This window comes from Salvelinus alpinus, chromosome 4 (assembly GCF_045679555.1).
Source record: "Salvelinus alpinus chromosome 4, SLU_Salpinus.1, whole genome shotgun sequence".
Taxonomy (NCBI): Eukaryota; Metazoa; Chordata; class Actinopteri; order Salmoniformes; family Salmonidae; genus Salvelinus; species Salvelinus alpinus.
The window spans coordinates 27,970,752-27,992,890 of NC_092089.1; the positions used below are offsets into that span (position 1 = coordinate 27,970,752).

Sequence of the window (22,139 nt, forward strand, 5' to 3'; positions counted from 1 at the left end):
AAATAATTCTGTTCTTTGGTTTTTGATTTTTATTGCACACTTGTTTTCTGTGTACATACATTTTATTAAGTCATACACCTTACCACCATGCCCACTTTGGAGAATAGCCCTTCGTGCCAAATAGAATCAAATGCTTTTTTAAAGTCAATAAAGCAAGCAAAGATTTTGCCCTCTTTTTTTTGGTGGACGTGTTTATTAATTAGTGTGTGTAAGGTGTATATATGGTCAGTAGTGCGATGGTTAGGGAGAAAGCCAATTTGACATTTAGTTATTACATTTTTTTCTTGAAGAAAGGTTTGAATTCTTGAATTCAAAATGCTACAGAAAACCTTTCCCAAGTTACTGTTTACACAAATTCCCCTGTAATTATTGGGGTCTGATTTGTCTCCACTTTTGTGGATAGGGGAGATGAGCCCCTGGTTCCAGACATCAGGGAAGCAGCCAGAAGTTAAAACCATGTTGAACAATTTAAGCACAGCATTTTGCAACTCAGGTGTGCTGTTTTTCAGCATTTCATTTCTGATGTTGTCTAGACCACAAGCCTTCTTTGATTTAATAGATTTGAGCTTTTCATTTAGTTCTTGTTGGGTTATTGGGTAATCTAATGGATTTTGGTTGTTTTTAATTACTGATTCAAGGATGTTCAATTTTTCTTTAATTTCTAAATGGTTCTGTTTTAAGTCTTTTTGTGGGATGTTTTTGTATAGATTATCAAAATAAGTTTTCCAAATTCCTACATCTTGTATGGCTAATTCTTGTGGCTTTGTTGTGCTTAAACTGTTCCACATGTCCCAGAACTGATTTTGGTCAATTGCGTTTTCAATTTCATCAAGTGTCTTGTTGGTATAATTCAGTTTCTTGCGTTTCAGTGTATGTTTATACTGTTTCAGAGTTTCAAAGTATTCATATCGTAGCTCTGGGTTGTTTTGCTGCTTATGTTTTTTGTTTGACATTTGTCTTAGGTGTTTTCTAATTGTTTTACATTCATTATCAAACCATTTGTCAGAAACATTTTGTTTTTTGTTTCTGATGTTGCATTTCTTTGGTTTTCTCAAATTTGCTTTCGATGCTGCTTTTTGGAATATGCAGTTGATGTTTAGAGTAGCCGAATTGACACCATCTTTATTGTTTTGGTATTGTGAGTTCTCTCTCCCTCTCACTACACCTCTCCTCCCTCTCTCCCTCACTCTCACTACACCTCTCCTCCCTCTCTCGCTTTCATTACACCTCTCCTCTCCCTCTCTCTCTGTCCCTCTCACTACACCTCTCCTCTCTCTCTTCCTCTCACTACACCCCTCCTCTCTCTCACTACACCTCTCACTACACCTCTCCTCTCTCTCACTACACCTCTCCTCTCTCTCCCTCTCACTACACCTCTCCTCTCTCTCACTACACCTCTCCTCTCTCTCACTACACCTCTCCTCTCTCTCTCCCTCTCACTACACCTCTCCTCTCTCTCACTACACCTCTCCTCTCTCTCTCCCTCTCACTACCTCTCCTCTCTCTCACTACACCTCTCCTCTCTCTCTCTCTCTCTCTCTCACTACATCTCTCCTCTCTCTCTCTCTCTCTCTCTCTCACTACACCTCTCCTCTCTCTCTCTCTCTCTCTCTCTCTCTCTCTCACTACATCTCTCCTCTCTCTCTCCCTCTCACTACACCTCTCCTCTCTCTCTCCCTCTCACTACACCTCTCCTCTCTCTCACTACACCTCTCCCCCCTCTCTCGCTCTCATTACACCTCTCCTCTCTCTCCCTCTCACTACACCTCTCCTCCCTCTCTCTCCCTCTCACTACACCTCTCCTCTCTCTCACTACACCTCTCTCTCTCACTCTCACTACACCTCTCTCTCTCACTCTCACTACACCTCTCCTCCCTCTCTCCCTCTCTCCCTCTCACTACACCTCTCCTCCCTCTCTCCCTCACTCTCACTCACTCTCACTACACATCTCCTCCCTCTCTCCCTCTCACTACACCTCTCCCTCTCACTACACCTCTCCTCTCTCTCCCTCTCACTACACCTCTCCCTCTCACTACACCTCTCCTCTCTCTCCCTCTCACTACACTCTCCCTCTCACTACACCTCTCCTCTCTCTCCCTCTCACTACACCTCTCCCTCTCACTACACCTCTCCTCTCTCTCCCTCTCACTACACCTCTCCCTCTCACTACACCTCTCCCTCTCTCTCCCTCTCACTACACCTCTCCTCTCTCTCCCTCTCACTACACCTCTCCTCTCTCTCCCTCTCACTATACCTCTCCCTCTCACTACACCTCTCCTCTCTCTCTCTCTCCCTCTCACTACACCTCTCCCTCTCTCTCCCTCTCACTACACCTCTCCCTCTCACTACACCTCTCCTCTCTCTCCCTCTCACTACACCTCCTTCCTCTCTTCGACCCTCACTACTCCTCTCTTTTGGCTCTCCTCCTCTAACAGGAAGTGGGCGTAGGTTTGAGCTGACTCCAGTGGCGGCCATCTCTGTCCACCTATTGGCCAGCGAGGGGGTGGAGCTCCAGGTGAATGGCCCAATCAGCATCTCCATCCCTCTACCGGCCAATAGCGGCCTGAAGGAGAACCAACACATCCCAGCCTGGAGGTTCGACCCCAGTCTAGGTGAGTATATACACACACACACACACACACACAGCTTTTCAGTTTTTCCCTTTCTGAGCAGGGAGCAGATTTCCTCCCCTCTGAACTTCTAGTCAGTGGGGTATGGTGTGTGTTGTTGTGTGTGTTTGTTGTGGTGTGTGTGTGTGTGTTGTGGTGTGTGTGTGTGTGTGTGTCTCCTGCATCCTTCATCAGTGGGATCCATGTTTCCTGAAAGTTGATGGGATGTGTGTATCTCAGTCAAGCTGGGAAATGCATCACTACATTCTTTTTTTTAAAGGAACTGGGGAAAGAAAACGTACCAGAATGCAACACACACACACACACACACACACACACACTGTACAGTGAGACGGGAGATTACAGTGTGGCAGAGTTATGAATGGAATAATTGAGAACTTTATAAAAGATTATCTGCCATATTATTGGACGTAACGCACCGTATTAAAACACAATACTTCTTGTTCCTGATTACATCCACATCACAAGATTGGCTAGGAAATGTAGCCTAACCTGTTTGGAAAATCCCTACCTCCCCTCTCTCCCCTCTCCCTCCCTCCCCTCTCTCCCTCCCCTCTCTCCCTCCCCTCTCTCCCTCTCTCCCTCCCCTCTCTCCCTCTCTCCCTCTCTCCCTCTCTCCCTCCCTCCCCTCTCTCCCTCCCCTCTCCCTCTCTCCCTCCCCTCTCCCCCTCTCCCCCTCTCCCTCTCTCCCTCCCTCCCCAGATCAGTACAGTTGTAGTCAGCCATAGATCATTGACTCAGACAGCAGTGGAGTGATTTAGGAGGGTAGCCAGAGTAGTGCTTGAACCAGTCAAGCTGAGGTACACTACCAAGGACGTCCTGTGATATGAAGGTCCAGTCAATGTGACCAACACAACGTGACTTACTGTTGCTGAAGGAGACCAGTCACTAACCCAATGGGCTGATTAGGACAGGGGCTATAGGAGCACACAGACACACAGACACAGACAGATATACACCTTAGGTGTAAACAATCACACACAGTACTGTACCAGCCATGTTCTCCTGAGGAGTCAACTCTCTCACTGGGTGACCCTTTACATGATTGACATTGAAAGCCACTGTTCCCACGATGCCTTATAGCCAGAGGGTATGTAGCCTTGTGTCAATACACGCACACACACGCACGCTGTATGGGGTTAATATTTCCCAGAAACAGCCACCTCTGGTCCTCTGTGTTTTAGTCCACCGTTTCCCTAGCAACCCCCAAATAACAAACCTAACAGACCCGGGGCTTTAATTGAGTTTCTCCAGTGACCAGTTAGAGAGTGTGTGTGTGTTAGAGGTCGACCGATTTAATCGGAATGGCCGATTTAATTAGGGACGATTTCAAGTTTTCATAACAATCGGAAGCCGGCAATTTTGGACGCCCAACGCTCTAACCACCTGCCTCACGAGGAGCACGCCTGTTACGCGAATGCAGTAAGAAGCCATGGTAAGATGCTAGCTACCATTAAACTTATCTTATAAAAAACAATCAATCATAATCACTAGTTAACTACACATGGTTGATGATACTACTAGTTTATCTAGCGTGTCTTGTGTTGCATATAATCGATGCAGTGCGCATTCGCGAAAAAGGACTGTCGTTGCTCCAATGTGTACTTAACCATAAACATCAATGCCTTTCTTAAAATCAATACACAGAAGTATGTATTTTTAAACCTGCATATTTAGCTAAAATAAATCCAGGTTAGCAGGCGAAATTGTGTCATTTCTCTTGCGTTCATTGCACGCAGAGTCAGTGTATATGCAACAGTTTGGGCCGCCTGGCTCGTTGCAAACTAATTTGCCAGAATTTTACGTAATTATGACATAACATTGAAGGTTGTACAATGTAACAGGAATATTTAGACTTATGGATGTCACCCGTTAGATAAAATACGGAACAGTTCCGTATTTCACTGAAATAATAAATGTTTTGTTTTCGAGATGATAGTTTCCGGATTCGACCATATTAATGACCTAAGGCTCGTATTTCTGTGTGTTATTATGTTATAATTAAGTCTATGATTTGATAGAGCAGTCTGACTGAGCGATGGTGGGCACCAGCAGGCTCGTAAAGCATTCATTCAAACAGCACTTTTGTGCGTTTTGCCAGCAGCTCTGCTGTTTATGAATTCAAGCCTATCAACTCCCGAGATTAGGCTGGTGTAACCGATGTGAAATGGCTAGCTAGTTAGCGGGGTGCGCGCTAATAGCGTTTCAAACGTCACTCGCTCTGAGACTTGGAGTAGTTATTCCCCTTGCTCTGCATGGTTAACGCTGCTTCGAGGGTGGCTGTTGTCGATGTGTTCCTGGTTCGAGCCCAGGTTGGGGCGAGGAGAGGGACGGAAGCTATACTGTTACACTGGCAATACTAAAGTGTCTATAAGAACATCCAATAGTCAAAGGTATATGAAATACAAATCGTATAGAGAGAAATAGTCCTATAATTCCTATAATAACTACAACCTAAAACTTCTTACCTGGGAATATTGAAGACTCATGTTAAAAGGAACATTTAAGTCATTTAGCAGAACCACCAGCTTTCATATGTTCTCAAATCAAATCAAATCAAATTTTATTAGTCACATACACATGGTTAGCAGATGTTAATGCGAGTGTAGCGAAATGCTTGTGCTTCTAGTTCCGACAATGCAGTAATAACCAACAAGTAATCTAACCTAACAATTCCACAACTACTACCTTATACACACACACAAGTGTAAAGGGATAAAGAATATGTACATAAAGATATATGAATGAGTGGTGGTACAGAACGGCATGGCAAGATGCAGTAGATGGTATAGAGTACGGTATATACATATGAGATGAGTACTGTAGGGTATGTAAACATAAAGTGGCATAGTTTAAAGTGGCTAGTGGTACATGTATTACATAAAGATGGCAAGATGCAGTAGATGATATAGAGTACAGTATATACATATGAGATGGGTAATGTAGGGTATGTAAACATTATATTAAGTGGCATTGTTTAAAGTGGCTAGTGGTACATTTTTACATAATTTCCATCAATTCCCATTTTTAAAGTGGCTGGAGTTGAGTCAGTATGTTGGCAGCGGCCGCTAAATGTTAGTGGTGGCTGTTTAACAGTCTGATGGCCTTGAGATAGAAGCTGTTTTTCAGTCTCTCGGTCCCTGCTTTGATGCACCTGTACTGACCTCGCCTTCTGGATGATAGCGGGGTGAACAGGCAGTGGCTTGGGTGGTTGTTGTCCTTGATGATCTTTATGGCCTTCCTGTGACATCGGGTGGTGTAGGTGTCCTGGAGGGCAGGTAGTTTGCCCCCGGTGATGCGTTCTGCAGACCTCACTACCCTCTGGAGAGCCTTACGGTTGTGGGCGGAGCAGTTGCCGTACCAGGCGGTGATACAGCCCGACAGGATGCTCTCGATTGTGCATCTGTAGAAGTTTGTGAGTGCTTTTGGTGACAAGCCGAATTTCTTCAGCCTCCTGAGGTTGAAGAGGCGCTGCTGCGCCTTCTTCACAACGCTGTCTGTGTGGGTGGACCAATTCAGTTTGTAGCTTTCTTACATGGCACATATTGCACTTTTACTTTCTTCTCCAACACTTTGTTTTTGCATTATTTAAACCAAATTGAACATGTTTCATTATTTATTTGAGGCTAAATTGATTTTATTGATGTATTATATTAAGTTAAAATAAGTGTTCATTCAGTATTGTTGTAATTGTCATTATTACAAATAAATGTAAAACATCGGCCGATTAATCGGTATCGGCTTTTTTTGGTCCTCCAATAATCGGTATCGGCGTTGAAAAATCATAATCGGTCGACCTCTAGTGTGTGTGTAAGTGTGCGAGAGAGAGAGTTTGAGATTTCTCCAGAAATATTTCTGCCTGATCATTCTTTCTCCTCACAAAGAAGCCAATGTTAGGAGGGAGTGTGTTGTTGTCTAGGCTTGCACATGGAGAGGGGATAACACACATCAACTCTCTCACACACACACACCAATTCTTATACACACACGCCAACTCTCACAGACGCATACACACACCAACTCTCTCACACACCCACACCAATTCTCATACACACACGCCAACTCTCACAGACGCATACACACACCAACTATCACAGACACACACACACCAACTCTCACAGACACACGCATACACACACCAACTCTCACAGACACACACACACACACACACCAACTCTCACAGACACACACCAACTCTCACACAGACATACAGATGCTTGAGCACACACACACCAACTATCACACACACACCAACTATCACACACACACCAATTCTCACACACACACACGCCAACTCTCACAGACGCATACACACACCAACTCTCACAGACACACACACACACCAACTCTCACAGACACACACACACACACCAACTCTCACAGACACACACACACACACACCAACTCTCACAGACACACACACACACACACCAACTCTCACAGACACACACACACACACCAACTCTCACAGACACACACATACACACCAACTCTCACAGACACCAACTCTCACACAGACATACAGATGCTTGAGCACACAGACACACACAGATGCTTGAGCACACAGACACACACAGATGCTTGAGCACACAGACACACACAGATGCTTGAGCACACAGACACACACCAACTCTCACACACACACAGACACAGACACTTGAGCAAAAGACACACACAGACTTGGTGAAACCTGTTCTGCTAGTTTAACTGACAGCATGTATTTTGTTCTGTGATGTTGTGGAGCACTGAGCTGAATGATGTCACATACTGTTAGAAAGGAGCATGTTTACCTCTGTAACTACCGTCCAGTTAATGATGTAACTACCATCCAGTTAATGATGTAACTACCATCCAGTTAATGATGTAACTACCATCCAGTTAATGATGTAACTACCATCCAGTTAATGATGTAACTACCATCCAGTTAATGATGTAACTACCATCCAGTTATGATGTAACTACCGTCCAGTTAATGATGTAACTACCATCCAGTTAATGATGTAACTACCATCCAGTTAATGATGTAACTACCATCCAGTTAATGATGTAACTACCGTCCAGTTAATGATGTAACTACCGTCCAGTTAATGATGTAACTACCGTCCAGTTAATGATGTAACTACCGTCCAGTTAATGATGTAACTACCGTCCAGTTAATGATGTAACTACCGTCCAGTTAATGATGTAACTACCGTCCAGTTAATGATGTAACTACCGTCCAGTTAATGATGTAACTACCGTCCAGTTAATGATGTAACTACCGTCCAGTTAATGATGTAACTACCGTCCAGTTAATGATGTAACTACCGTCCAGTTAATGATGTAACTACCGTCCAGTTAATGATGTAACTACCGTCCAGTTAATGATGTAACTACCGTCCAGTTAATGATGTAACTACCGTCCAGTTAATGATGTAACTACCGTCCAGTTAATGATGTAACTACCGTCCAGTTAATGATGTAACTACCGTCCAGTTAATGATGTAACTACCGTCCAGTTAATGATGTAACTACCGTCCAGTTAATGATGTAACTACCGTCCAGTTAATGATGTAACTACCGTCCAGTTAATGATGTAACTACCGTCCAGTTAATGATGTAACTACCGTCCAGTTAATGATGTAACTACCGTCCAGTTAATGATGTAACTACCGTCCAGTTAATGATGTAACTACCGTCCAGTTAATGATGTAACTACCGTCCAGTTAATGATGTAACTACCGTCCAGTTAATGATGTAACTACCGTCCAGTTAATGATGTAACTACCGTCCAGTTAATGATGTAACTACCGTCCAGTTAATGATGTAACTACCGTCCAGTTAATGATGTAACTACCGTCCAGTTAATGATGTAACTACCGTCCAGTTAATGATGTAACTACCGTCCAGTTAATGATGTAACTACCGTCCAGTTAATGATGTAACTACCGTCCAGTTAATGATGTAACTACCGTCCAGTTAATGATGTAACTACCGTCCAGTTAATGATGTAACTACCGTCCAGTTAATGATGTAACTACCGTCCAGTTAATGATGTAACTACCATTCAGACTCAATACATTACAGAGAGGAGATAATGATGTAACTACATTACAGAGAGGAGATAATGATGTCAATACATTACAGAGAGGAGTTAATGATGTCAATACATTACAGAGAGGAGTTAATGATGTCAATACATTACAGAGAGGAGTTAATGATGTAACTACCATCCAGACTCAATACATTACAGAGAGGAGATAATGATGTCAATACATTACAGAGAGGAGTTAATGATGTCAATACATTACAGAGAGGAGTTAATGATGTAACTACCATCCAGACTCAATACATTACAGAGAGGAGTTAATGATGTCAATACATTACAGAGAGGAGTTAATGATGTCAATACATTACAGAGAGGAGTTAATGATGTAACTACCATCCAGACTCAATACATTACAGAGAGGAGTTAATGATGTCAATACATTACAGAGAGGAGTTAATGATGTAACTACCATCCAGAATCAATACATTACAGAGAGGAGTTAATGATGTCAATACATTACAGAGAGGAGTTAATGATGTCAATACATTACAGAGAGGAGTTAATGATGTCAATGCATTACAGAGAGGAGTTAATGATGTCAATACATTACAGAGAGGAGTTAATGATGTCAATACATTACAGAGAGGAGTTAATGATGTCAATGCATTACAGAGAGGAGTTAATGATGTCAATACATTACAGAGAGGAGTTAATGATGTCAATACATTACAGAGAGGAGTTAATGATGTCAATACATTACAGAGAGGAGTTAATGATGTCAATACATTACAGAGAGGAGTTAATGATGTAACTACCATCCAGACTCAATACATTACAGAGAGGAGTTAATGATGTCAATACATTACAGAGAGGAGTTAATGATGTAACTACATTACAGAGAGGAGATAATGATGTCAATACATTACAGAGAGGAGTTAATGATGTCATTACATTACAGAGAGGAGTTAATGATGTCAATACATTACAGAGAGGAGTTAATGATGTCAATGCATTACAGAGAGGAGTTAATGATGTCAATACATTACAGAGAGGAGTTAATGATGTCAATGCATTACAGAGAGGAGTTAATGATGTCAATACATTACAGAGAGGAGTTAATGATGTCAATACATTACAGAGAGGAGTTAATGATGTAACTACCATCCAGACTCAATACATTACAGAGAGGAGTTAATGATGTCAATACATTACAGAGAGGAGTTAATGATGTCAATACATTACAGAGAGGAGTTAATGATGTAACTACCATCCAGACTCAATACATTACAGAGAGGAGTTAATGATGTCAATACATTACAGAGAGGAGTTACTGAAGTCATTACATTACAGAGAGGAGTTAATGATGTCAATACATTACAGAGAGGAGTTAATGATGTAACTACATTACAGAGAGGAGATAATGATGTCAATACATTACAGAGAGGAGTTAATGATGTCATTACATTACAGAGAGGAGTTAATGATGTAACTACATTACAGAGAGGAGTTAATGATGTAACTACCATCCAGACTCAATACATTACAGAGAGGAGTTACTGAAGTCATTACATTACAGAGAGGAGTTAATGATGTCAATACATTACAGAGAGGAGTTAATGATGTAACTACATTACAGAGAGGAGATAATGATGTCAATACATTACAGAGAGGAGTTAATGATGTCATTACATTACAGAGAGGAGGTAATGATGTAACTACATTACAGAGAGGAGTTAATGATGTAACTACATTACAGAGAGGAGATAATGATGTCAATACATTACAGAGAGGAGTTAATGATGTAACTACATTACAGAGAGGAGATAATGATGTCAATACATTACAGAGAGGAGTTAATGATGTCAATACATTACAGAGAGGAGTTAATGATGTCAATACATTACAGAGAGGAGGTAATGATGTCAATACATTACAGAGAGGAGTTAATGATGTCAATACATTACAGAGAGGAGATAATGATGTCAATGCATTACAGAGAGGAGTTAATGATGTCAATACATTACAGAGAGGAGTTAATGATGTAACTACCATCCAGACTCAATACATTACAGAGAGGAGTTAATGATGTCAATACATTACAGAGAGGAGGTAATGATGTCAATACATTACAGAGAGGAGTTAATGATGTCAATACATTACAGAGAGGAGTTAATGATGTCAATACATTACAGAGAGGAGTTAATGATGTCAATACATTACAGAGAGGAGTTAATGATGTCAATACATTACAGAGAGGAGTTAATGATGTCAATACATTACAGAGAGGAGTTAATGATGTCAATACATTACAGAGAGGAGTTAATGATGTAACTACATTACAGAGAGGAGATAATGATGTATATACATTACAGAGAGGAGTTAATGATGTAACTACCATCCAGACTCAATACATTACAGAGAGGTGTTAATGATGTAACTACATTACAGAGAGGAGTTAATGATGTCAATACATTACAGAGAGGAGTTAATGATGTCAATACATTACAGAGAGGAGATAATGATGTAACTACCATCCAGAATCAATACATTACAGAGAGGAGTTAATGATGTCAATGCATTACAGAGAGGAGTTAATGATGTCAATACATTACAGAGAGGAGTTAATAATGTCAATGCATTACAGAGAGGAGTTAATGATGTCAATACATTACAGAGAGGAGTTAATGATGTCAATACATTACAGAGAGGAGTTAATGATGTCAATACATTACAGAGAGGAGTTAATGATGTCAATACATTACAGAGAGGAGTTAATGATGTCAATGCATTACAGAGAGGAGTTAATGATGTCAATACATTACAGAGATGAGTTAATGATGTCATTACCATCCAGACTCAATGCATTACAGAGAGGAGTTACTGATGTCAATGCATTACAGAGAGGAGTTACTGATGTCAATGCATTACAGAGAGGAGTTAATGATGTCAATACATTACAGAGAGGAGTTAATGATGTCAATACATTACAGAGAGGAGTTAATGATGTCAATACATTACAGAGAGGAGTTAATGATGTCAATACATTACAGAGAGGAGTTAATGATGTCAATACATTACAGAGAGGAGTTAATGATGTAACTACCATCCAGACTCAATACATTACAGAGAGGAGTTAATAATGTCATTACCATCCAGTTCACATCTGAACAGAGTTCATGATGACGTTCCTACAAACTCTCACAAAGGACTAGTACTAATGTAAAGGTGACCAGTATTGACTCTGTGTGCATGCTTGCGTGTGTTTGTATGTGTGTGTGTGTATGTGTGTGTGCGATGCCTTACAGCCAGAGGATACAATACACTAATGTAAAAGGTCATCCAGTGAGAGTTGACTCCTCAAGAGGACAGGGCTGTGCTGGGTTGGGCTGTTTCTGTGCTTAGCTGTACTTGGTCCATGGGGATCGATGACAACTGTGTGTGAGGGAGGGAGGGAGGGAGGGAGGCGCAGCGTTTCACAAAGATGCTGAGTCACAGGCATTTCTCTCTTTCTCTTGTTTCTCTCTCCCCCTCCCTGTACATTAGTCTCCTGTTTCTCTCCCCCCTCCCTGTACATTAGTCTCCTGTTTCTCTCCCCCCTCCCTGTACATTAGTCTCTTGTTTCTCTCTCCCCCCTCCCTGTACATTAGTCTCTTGTTTCTCTCTCCCCCTCCATGTACATTAGTCTCTTGTTTCTCTCCCCCCCCCCCCTGTACATTAGTCTCTTGTTTCTCTCTCCCCCTCCCTTTACATTAGTCTCTTGTTTCTCTCTTCCCCTCCCTGTACATTAGTCTCTTGTTTCTCTCTCCCCCTCCCTGTACATTAGTCTCTTGTTTCTCTCTCCCCCTCCCTGTACATTAGTCTCTTGTTTCTCTCTCCCCCCTCCCTGTACATTAGTCTCTTGTTTCTCTCTCCCCCTCCCTGTACATTAGTCTCTTGTTTCTCTCTCCCCCTCCCTGTACATTAGTCTCTTGTTTCTCTCTCCCCCTCCCTGTACATTAGTCTCTTGTTTCTCTCTCCCCCTCCCTGTACATTAGTCTCTTGTTTCTCTCTTCCCCTCCCTGTACATTAGTCTCTTGTTTCTCTCTCCCCCTCCCTGTACATTAGTCTCTTGTTTCTCTCTCCCCCCTCCCTGTACATTAGTCTCTTGTTTCTCTCTCCCCCTCCCTGTACATTAGTCTCTTGTTTCTCTCTCCCCCTCCCTGTACATTAGTCTCTTGTTTCTCTCTCCCCCTCCCTGTACATTAGTCTCTTGTTTCTCTCTTCCCCTCCCTGTACATTAGTCTCTTGTTTCTCTCTTCACCTCCCTGTACATTAGTCTCTTGTTTCTCTCTCCCCCTCCCTGTACATTAGTCTCTTGTTTCTCTCTCCCCCTCCCTGTACATTAGTCTCTTGTTTCTCTCTCCCCCTCCCTGTACATTAGTCTCTTGTTTCTCTCTCCCCCTCCCTGTACATTAGTCTCTTGTTTCTCTCTCCCCCTCCCTGTACATTAGTCTCTTGTTTCTCTCTCCCCCTCCCTGTACATTAGTCTCTTGTTTCTCTCTCCCCCTCCCTGTACATTAGTCTCTTGTTTCTCTCTCCCCCTCCCTGTACATTAGTCTCTTGTTTCTCTCTCCCCCCTCCCTGTACATTAGTCTCTTGTTTCTCTCTTCCCCTCCATGTACATTAGTCTCTTGTTTCTCTCTCCCCCTCCCTGTACATTAGTCTATTGTTTCTCTCTCCCCCCTCCCTGTACATTAGTCTCTTGTTTCTCTCTTCACCTCCCTGTACATTAGTCTCTTGTTTCTCTCTCCCCCCTCCCTGTACATTAGTCTCTTGTTTCTCTCTTCACCTCCCTGTACATTAGTCTCTTGTTTCTCTCTTCACCTCCCTGTACATTAGTCTCTTGTTTCTCTCTTCACCTCCCTGTACATTAGTCTCTTGTTTCTCTCTTCACCTCCCTGTACATTAGTCTCTTGTTTCTCTCTCCCCACTCCCTGTACATTAGTCTCTTGTTTCTCTCTTCACCTCCCTGTACATTAGTCTCTTGTTTCTCTCTTCACCTCCCTGTACATTAGTCTCTTGTTTCTCTCTTCACCTCCCTGTACATTAGTCTCTTGTTTCTCTCTCCCCCCTCCCTGTACATTAGTCTCTTGTTTCTCTCTCCCCCCTCCCTGTACATTAGTCTCTTGTTTCTCTCTTCACCTCCCTGTACATTAGTTCTTCCCTTCTAATTGGGTTGCATCAGAGCATCTACAATAGACAGAGAATCCCCTGCAGAGCCCACTGCTGCACTGTCATAGCCCCTCTCATACACAGATCTAGGATCAGCCTACATACCACAAATACTTATCATACCAATGGTGACGAAATAAAAACTGACATTAGATTGTCCAGGTCGTGTTACCTCATCTTACACAATGACTGTGTCTGGCTATGTTATGATGATACTAGCTCATATGGCTCCTGGCCAGTATGAGTTATGACTGTGTCACTGTGAGTCTGCTGCCTCCCGGTGGTTGACTGGAGAACTGCAGCAGCACAGTGACGAGGCCAAACGCTTTACACTGATTTACTGTGGTTGAAGAGTATATCTCTAACTCTCTCTGTGTTTGTTTGTAGGGGCCTGGTTGAAGAGCAGTCTGGGCTATGTCCAGAGGGAGGGAGACCAGCTCAGCCTAACCTACATCGCCCCTCAGCTGGGATACTGGGTGGCTGCCATGTCCCCACTAGACACAGGTACCAACACACACCATGTCCCCACTAGACACAGGTACCAACACACACCATGTCCCCACTAGACACAGGTACCAACACACACCATGTCCCCACTAGACACAGGTACCAACACACACCATGTCCCCACTAGACACAGGTACCAACACACACCATGTCCCCACTAGACACAGGTACCAACACACACCATGTCCCCACTAGACACAGGTAGGTACCAACACACACCATGTCCCCACTAGACACAGGTAGGTACCAACACACACCATGTCCCCACTAGACACAGGTAGGTACCAACACACACCATGTCCCCACTAGACACAGGTAGGTACCAACACACACCATGTCCCCACTAGACACAGGTAGGTACCAACACACACCATGTCCCCACTAGACACAGGTACCAACACACACCATGTCCCCTCTAGACACAGGTACCAACACACACCATGTCCCCACTAGACACAGGTACCAACACACACCATGTCCCCTCTAGACACAGGTACCAACACACACCATGTCCCCACTAGACACAGGTACCAACACACACCATGTCCCCTCTAGACACAGGTACCAACACACACCATGTCCCCTCTAGACACAGGTAGGTACCAACACACACCATGTCCCCACTAGACACAGGTACCAACACACACCATGTCCCCACTAGACACAGGTACCAACACACACCATGTCCCCACTAGACACAGGTAGGTACCAACACACACCATGTCCCCACTAGACACAGGTACCAACACACACCATGTCCCCTCTAGACACAGGTACCAACACACACCATGTCCCCTCTAGACACAGGTACCAACACACACCATGTCCCCACTAGACACAGGTACCAACACACACCATGTCCCCTCTAGACACAGGTACCAACACACACCATGTCCCCTCTAGACACAGGTACCAACACACACCATGTCCCCACTAGACACAGGTACCAACACACACCATGTCCCCACTAGACACAGGTAGGTACCAACACACACCATGTCCCCACTAGACACAGGTAGGTACCAACACACACCATGTCCCCTCTAGACACAGGTAGGTACCAACACACACCATGTCCCCACTAGACACAGGTACCAACACACACCATGTCCCCACTAGACACAGGTACCAACACACACCATGTCCCCACTAGACACAGGTAGGTACCAACACACACCATGTCCCCACTAGACACAGGTACCAACACACACCATGTCCCCTCTAGACACAGGTACCAACACACACCATGTCCCCACTAGACACAGGTACCAACACACACCATGTCCCCACTAGACACAGGCACCAACACACACCATGTCCCCACTAGACACAGGTACCAACACACACCATGTCCCCACTAGACACAGGTACCAACACACACCATGTCCCCACTAGACACAGGTAGGTACCAACACACACCATGTCCCCACTAGACACAGGTAGGTACCAACACACACCATGTCCCCACTAGACACAGGTAGGTACCAACACACACCATGTCCCCACTAGACACAGGTAGGTACCAACACACACCATGTCCCCACTAGACACAGGTACCAACACACACCATGTCCCCTCTAGACACAGGTACCAACACACACCATGTCCCCACTAGACACAGGTACCAACACACACCATGTCCCCTCTAGACACAGGTACCAACACACACCATGTCCCCTCTAGACACAGGTACCAACACACACCATGTCCCCTCTAGACACAGGTAGGTACCAACACACACCATGTCCCCACTAGACACAGGTACCAACACACACCATGTCCCCACTAGACACAGGTAGGTACCAACACACACCATGTCCCCACTAGACACAGGTACCAACACACACCATGTCCCCACTAGACACAGGTACCAACACACACCATGTCCCCTCTAGACACAGGTACCAACACACACCATGTCCCCACTAGACACAGGTACCAACACACACCATGTCCCCTCTAGACACAGGTACCAACACACACCATGTCCCCTCTAGACACAGGTAGGTACCAACACACACCATGTCCCCTCTAGACACAGGTAGGTACCAACACACACCATGTCCCCACTAGACACAGGTACCAACACACACCATGTCCCCACTAGACACAGGTAGGTACCAACACACACCATGTCCCCACTAGACACAGGTACCAACACACACCATGTCCCCTCTAGACACAGGTACCAACACACACCATGTCCCCACTAGACACAGGTACCAACACACACCATGTCCCCACTAGACACAGGTACCAACACACACCATGTCCCCTCTAGACACAGGTACCAACACACACCATGTCCCCACTAGACACAGGTACCAACACACACCATGTCCCCTCTAGACACAGGTACCAACACACACCATGTCCCCACTAGACACAGGTACCAACACACACCATGTCCCCACTAGACACAGGTACCAACACACACCATGTCCCCACTAGACACAGGTACCAACACACACCATGTCCCCACTAGACACAGGTACCAACACACACATTTAAAACAGGTATAACTTCCTCTGTGAACCGTAAAAAAAAAAAGAATGTGTCTGTTTCTGCAGGTCCGGTGGTGGCAAAGGACATCAGTACGTACCACACTGTCTTCCTATTGGCCATACTGGGAGGCATGGCTGTCATCCTCCTCTGCCTGCTCTGTCTACTACTGTACTACTGCAGGTCTGTCCATCTGTCTGGATCAATGGACTTCTCTGCTGACTGTCATAAGTGTGTCTTGTGTGTCAGTGAAGCAGTCTTGAGTTTCAACAGGACTGTCTTCTCATCCCTCCCCCCTTCTCTCTCTCCCTCCCTGTCTCTCTCTCTCGCTCTCCCCGTTTCTCTCTCCCTGTCTCTCCCTCACTATCTCCCTCTCCCTGTCTCTCTCTTTCCAGGCGTGGTTGTGTGAAGCCTCGTCTGTCCCAGCAGAAGCTGACTCTGTCGTCTGGCCTGGAGGGCAGTAAGAGAGACCAGTCCACCTCCATGTCCCACCTCAACCTCATCAGCAGCGAGGTCAGTCAACACCCAGGCCAGGGACCACTGGTCTCTTCATACAAACATGCTTTCTCCCTTTGCCACTGTACTTTGGAACTGCCATTGCACTTTCCATTGTTATAATCACAGATAATATTCTGTTGTTTTTTCACTTTTGTGTTAGTGTGTATTGATGGTATTGTTCCCTGTGTGTTCTGTGTATTTTGTTTGAAGAGCATGTTAGATAATGGCATAGCACTACTGTCTGTGAAACTGACACTAAAACCTTATCACATCTCTAGGTTCATTTGGAGCTGGTCTCTACGACAGCAGAACCCAACATGACCACGCCCATGCTCAAACCCTCCTCCTACGATCGCCATGACCTGGTCTCCCATGGCAACCACAGTCGCATGTCGCTAGGAAACCATAGCCGAAGTTGTCATGGCTCGTCGCTAGGCAACCTGACGCCACGCAGCAGAGACTACCGTCAGTCTGTGGAGACGTTCCCGTTAAAGTCAGCCCTCTCCACCGGGACGGATGCCGGCTACCGCCAATCATACACCTCCATCTGCTCATCCATCAATCAGCTCCCAGATAGACTTTCCTCCTCAAATCAGGTGCAGGCGTCAGCAAGTCAATTGAGTGGTGTTGGGGAGGGCGGGACTAGTGTGCGTGAGGCTACCTCGCCCTGCTCCCCACCTGTCTCCCCTATCAGAGGAGAGGGGTGTGAGCGCAGACCCCCAGACTACCTCCTGTCCCGGTCTGTGGACCACCTGGGCTCCCTGCCCCTCTCCCTCCCCAGGCAGCTGCTGTGCTGTGGGTCCGTGGACCTGCTGAGTGGAGGAGACGGTTACCCCAGGAGGATCCGGCCCACACTGGTGATCCCAGCCCACTACATGCGCCTGCCGGGGGAGCACCCGCTGTGTGGCCAGGCCCTGTTCTTACAGACTGACCAGCAGAGTGACCTGGAGACCATCCAGGCTGAGCTCAACGCCTCACACTCCCAGCAGCCCCTGGGGCAAACACACGCCGATTATGCTACCGCCTCAGCCAACCAGGGACAAGGAGAGGGGCAAGGGGAGTGGAGCAGCCTATCAGAGTCCCTGTCTATCCCGACAGCACTTGGGGAGGCAGGGATTATGCAAATGAACGGCGAGGACACGCTATTGGCCGAGAGGAAACTGATGGAACTGCGGGGAGGGAAGCCGCTCACACACCCGCGCGCCTGGTTCGTCTCATTGGACGGTCGGTCTAACGCCATCAGACACTCTTACATAGACTTGCAGCGGGCTGGGCAAGCCAAGGGGAATCCAGGTGGAGGAGGTAGCCATGGTAACAACAGTGGTGGTAGACATGTCAATGGAAACGACGCAAGTCTGGACTCCGGGGTGGACCTGAATGAGCCCAGAGCAGGGCGGAGGGGGAGGAAGGTAGAGAGGAAGGTAGGAGAGAGGGAAAGAGAGAAAGACAGAGAGAGGGGGAGGACAAAGAGCGGCCCTCCTGCCATGGCCTACACCCAGCTGGTATATGTGGATGACCTGGAGGGGGAGACTCCTGAGTGTAGCCCCCAGGACAGCCCTTTAGGTCCAGGGTTGCAGAACACACAGGAACATCAACAAGTAGAGGAAGAGGAGGAGGACAGAGGAGAGGAAGACGAGGCAGAAGAGGAACACAGAGGAGAGGGGATGATACGGGAAGAGGCTCCTTCACCCCTCTCCTCCCCCTCCTCCTCCTCCTCCTCCTCTCCACCCCCACTCACAGAGACAGAGGGTGTGGTCTTCAGGACAGACAATGACCAGACAGCCCTATTGTCTGTTGCCCCTGACGACCACGGAGAGGAGGAGAAGAAGAGCCCCTGGCAGAAGAGGGAGGAGCGCCCCCTACTGGCAGTCTTTAACCTCAAATAACCTCTGACCCTTGAACTATGACCTTACTTCCCCTCGCACCACCCCACCCCAGAGTGACATGAAGAAGGATTGGCCAGCTATAGATCCAGATCATTCAGGAAGTACATCTGCACTGGGAGCTAAATGAAACTGTCAGTGAATGGAAACGATTGGAACAGTTGGAACTCCATACATTCTAATGTCTAATCCTTCCTGTGTTTCATCATAGCCCCACACTACATGGACAGGCCACTGACTAGACATGCCATAGAGACTTTGTCTGAGTGATACAGATGACCTCCTGAAGTAAAAACAAAGTAAACAACGTCAGAGAACATGTAATGCACAACTGCTATGCCTTTAGTAAATTAGCTGTCAGCAAAAATGGGCTGTAGAATAAAGTAGAGACAGACAATGAGTGTTTCAATACTTAGCAGCAGCCTCCTTTCCTCAGTCTTATCTGCTTCAGTCTACTGATCTGAAAAGCATTGGACAAGTAAAAGCAATATGGCGGATGTCTACTGGCAGGTCTAGGTAGAAGGAGTAGTAGTGTTTTAAGATCAGTAACTAGGACAGGATTTACATACAGCAGGAAAGGAAGCTACTCTAATGTATAATGCTGCAGGTAGATGTTGCCCAGAGGCACAGATCTACGATCAGTTTTTCCCCCACAAGTCTTAATTTGGGCGGCAGGTAGCCTAGCGGTTAGAGCGGTGGGCCAGTAACGTAAAGATCGCTGGTTCGAATACCCAAGCCAAGAAGGTGAGAAATCTGTCGATGTGCCCTTGAGCAAGGCACTTAACCCTGATTTGCTCCATTTGCTCCGTACTACTATGGCTGCATCTATCCAGTGTATGTGACACTAATTTTTTTAGGTTTCCATTTTCCAACGTTTAGGGTACCTTAGATTAGTGTGTGTGTAACTTCAGTTTCCCATCCACACGACTGGTGAATCAGATAATGGGATACAGCCCCCTCTGTTGGTGACTGTTGATATTGCAGCACTCTACCAGTGAGGTTTATTATGAAGGTTTTTGTGTGTTGAACCACTGACTTCGGCATACTTTGCTCTGAACGGCTGGCTATGCATCACTTTTATACAGTTGCTTGAGATGCCTTGTTTTGTAATTTTAAGTACTCTGTGATTTTAGTTGCCAAACTATTTTACTCAAATACGTTTATGCTATTTTCTACTCGGATATGTTTTATCGTTTTTTCCCTTACTGTAAGTACAGAGTTTTAACACACACACCCACCCAAGCCTTTTCTCTGAAACCAAACTGCATCCTGACGTTTGGAAACCACTATAATCGACTTCCTCGTTTTCCAAGTGCCTTTGAACAAGTTGACTCGTACACATCAGTTGATCAGTTCAGTTAGCTATTTATTTCTCCTCTCCCCTGTTGAGCTCTAACCCTCCACTACCTCATCCCTCTCTCCTCTCCTCCCTCTGTCCCTGGCAGACAGCATGCAGTAACCCCCTCTCTCCTCTCCTCAGTCACAAAGGGAGGATGCTGTGTGGCCATAGCTAGATTGTTTATTGACTTTTGCATCTGCCTCTGTGTGCCAGTGTGTGGGCCCGTCTCTGTCTGTAGTCATGTCTTTCTGCGCAAGCATGTGCCTGAGTGTTCATATCTGTGCGTGCAGACAATATACTGCAGGTCGTGTGTGTGTGTGACAGCAGTGCCTGAGTGTTCATATCTGTGCGTGCAGACAATATACTGCAGGTCGTGTGTTTGTGTGACAGCATATGACATCTGAGGCATTACAGTGTATATAGTTCTCTCCTCTACATGTTGACATGTGAGCTAGTGTTGTGAATGACCCCTCATCCTCTCTCTCTCTGTACTCCATCACCATAGTAACCACTCTGGGAGAGTACTGTATGTTACTGTTCCATCCATTCTGAATGTCTTAACTGGTTGCTTGTATTATAATTTACACTTATTATTCTGAATAAAGAGACCAACTGGACTTCTGCATCTTCTGTGTATTGTTTAGCACTAGTCTAGAGACTATAGAGCACGTTTGGGTGTAGTAGAATTAAGGAGAACATAATTGAGTTATCCTCTGTAGATCAACGTCAAATGTGTGCAAGCTTCAGGATTAGACTGTATCCAGATGTACACATTCTGCTCTTATGGTTTTTGTTAATGTATCTGATAACTAAAGCAGTAGTCATGGCTACATGTTCTACATTACTGAGCCACACCGAATTATGGTAAAGCTTTTCATTCCCTTATGGTTGACCTCTTCGTTTCCATTAGGCTTGTCAGATTTCATGCTCCTTTTGACGGACCTGTATATAGACAGGAAATCAATCAACATCTTGCTGACTGGGAGAACCTGACTCCCCTCTCAAGGCTTTCCCGGTTGGCAGTTACTAACGGGTGGATTTAAGGGAGCAGCATATCAACCCACCATCTGGACATAATGGCCAGAGAACCTGCAGCTCAGCCGTTTCCCCCTGAATTCAGTAGCTGACGGACGCGCTCCATAGCGTGGCAATGTTGATGTTATTTTTTTTAAATACAGTACCAGTCAAAGGTTTGGACAAACCTACTCATTAAAGGGTTTTTCTTTATTTTTACTATTTTCTACATTGTAGAATAATAGTGAAGATGTCAAAACACATGGAATCATGTAGTAACCAAAAAAATATATATATTTTTATATTTGACATTCTTCAAAGTACTTCAAAGTTTGCCACCCTTTGTCTTGATGACAGCTTTGCACACTCTTGGCATTCTCTCAACCAGCTTCATGAGGTAGTCACCTGGAATGCATTTCCATTAACATGTGTGCCTTGTTAAAAGGTAGGGATGGTATACAGAAGATAGCCCTATTTGGTAAAAGAACAAGTCCATATTATGGCAAGAACAGATGAAATAAGTTGAC

At 45.1% G+C, this 22,139-nt stretch overlaps 1 protein-coding gene across 1 annotated transcript in view; it reads left to right on the top strand.

The window, feature by feature from the left end:
• The window catches only part of LOC139573193 (protein FAM171A1-like), a 61,763-nt gene extending 40,548 nt beyond the window's left edge, over positions 1-21,215 (top strand). Inside the window, exons 5-9 of the mRNA XM_071396385.1 lie at positions 2,436-2,612; positions 14,257-14,373; positions 16,947-17,061; positions 17,274-17,391; positions 17,655-21,215. Coding sequence (XP_071252486.1) covers positions 2,436-2,612; positions 14,257-14,373; positions 16,947-17,061; positions 17,274-17,391; positions 17,655-19,262 — 2,135 coding nt within the window. The 3' untranslated portion in view covers positions 19,263-21,215. The remainder of the gene's footprint in view (positions 1-2,435; positions 2,613-14,256; positions 14,374-16,946; positions 17,062-17,273; positions 17,392-17,654) is intronic.
• Positions 21,216-22,139: the final 924 nt, after the last annotated feature.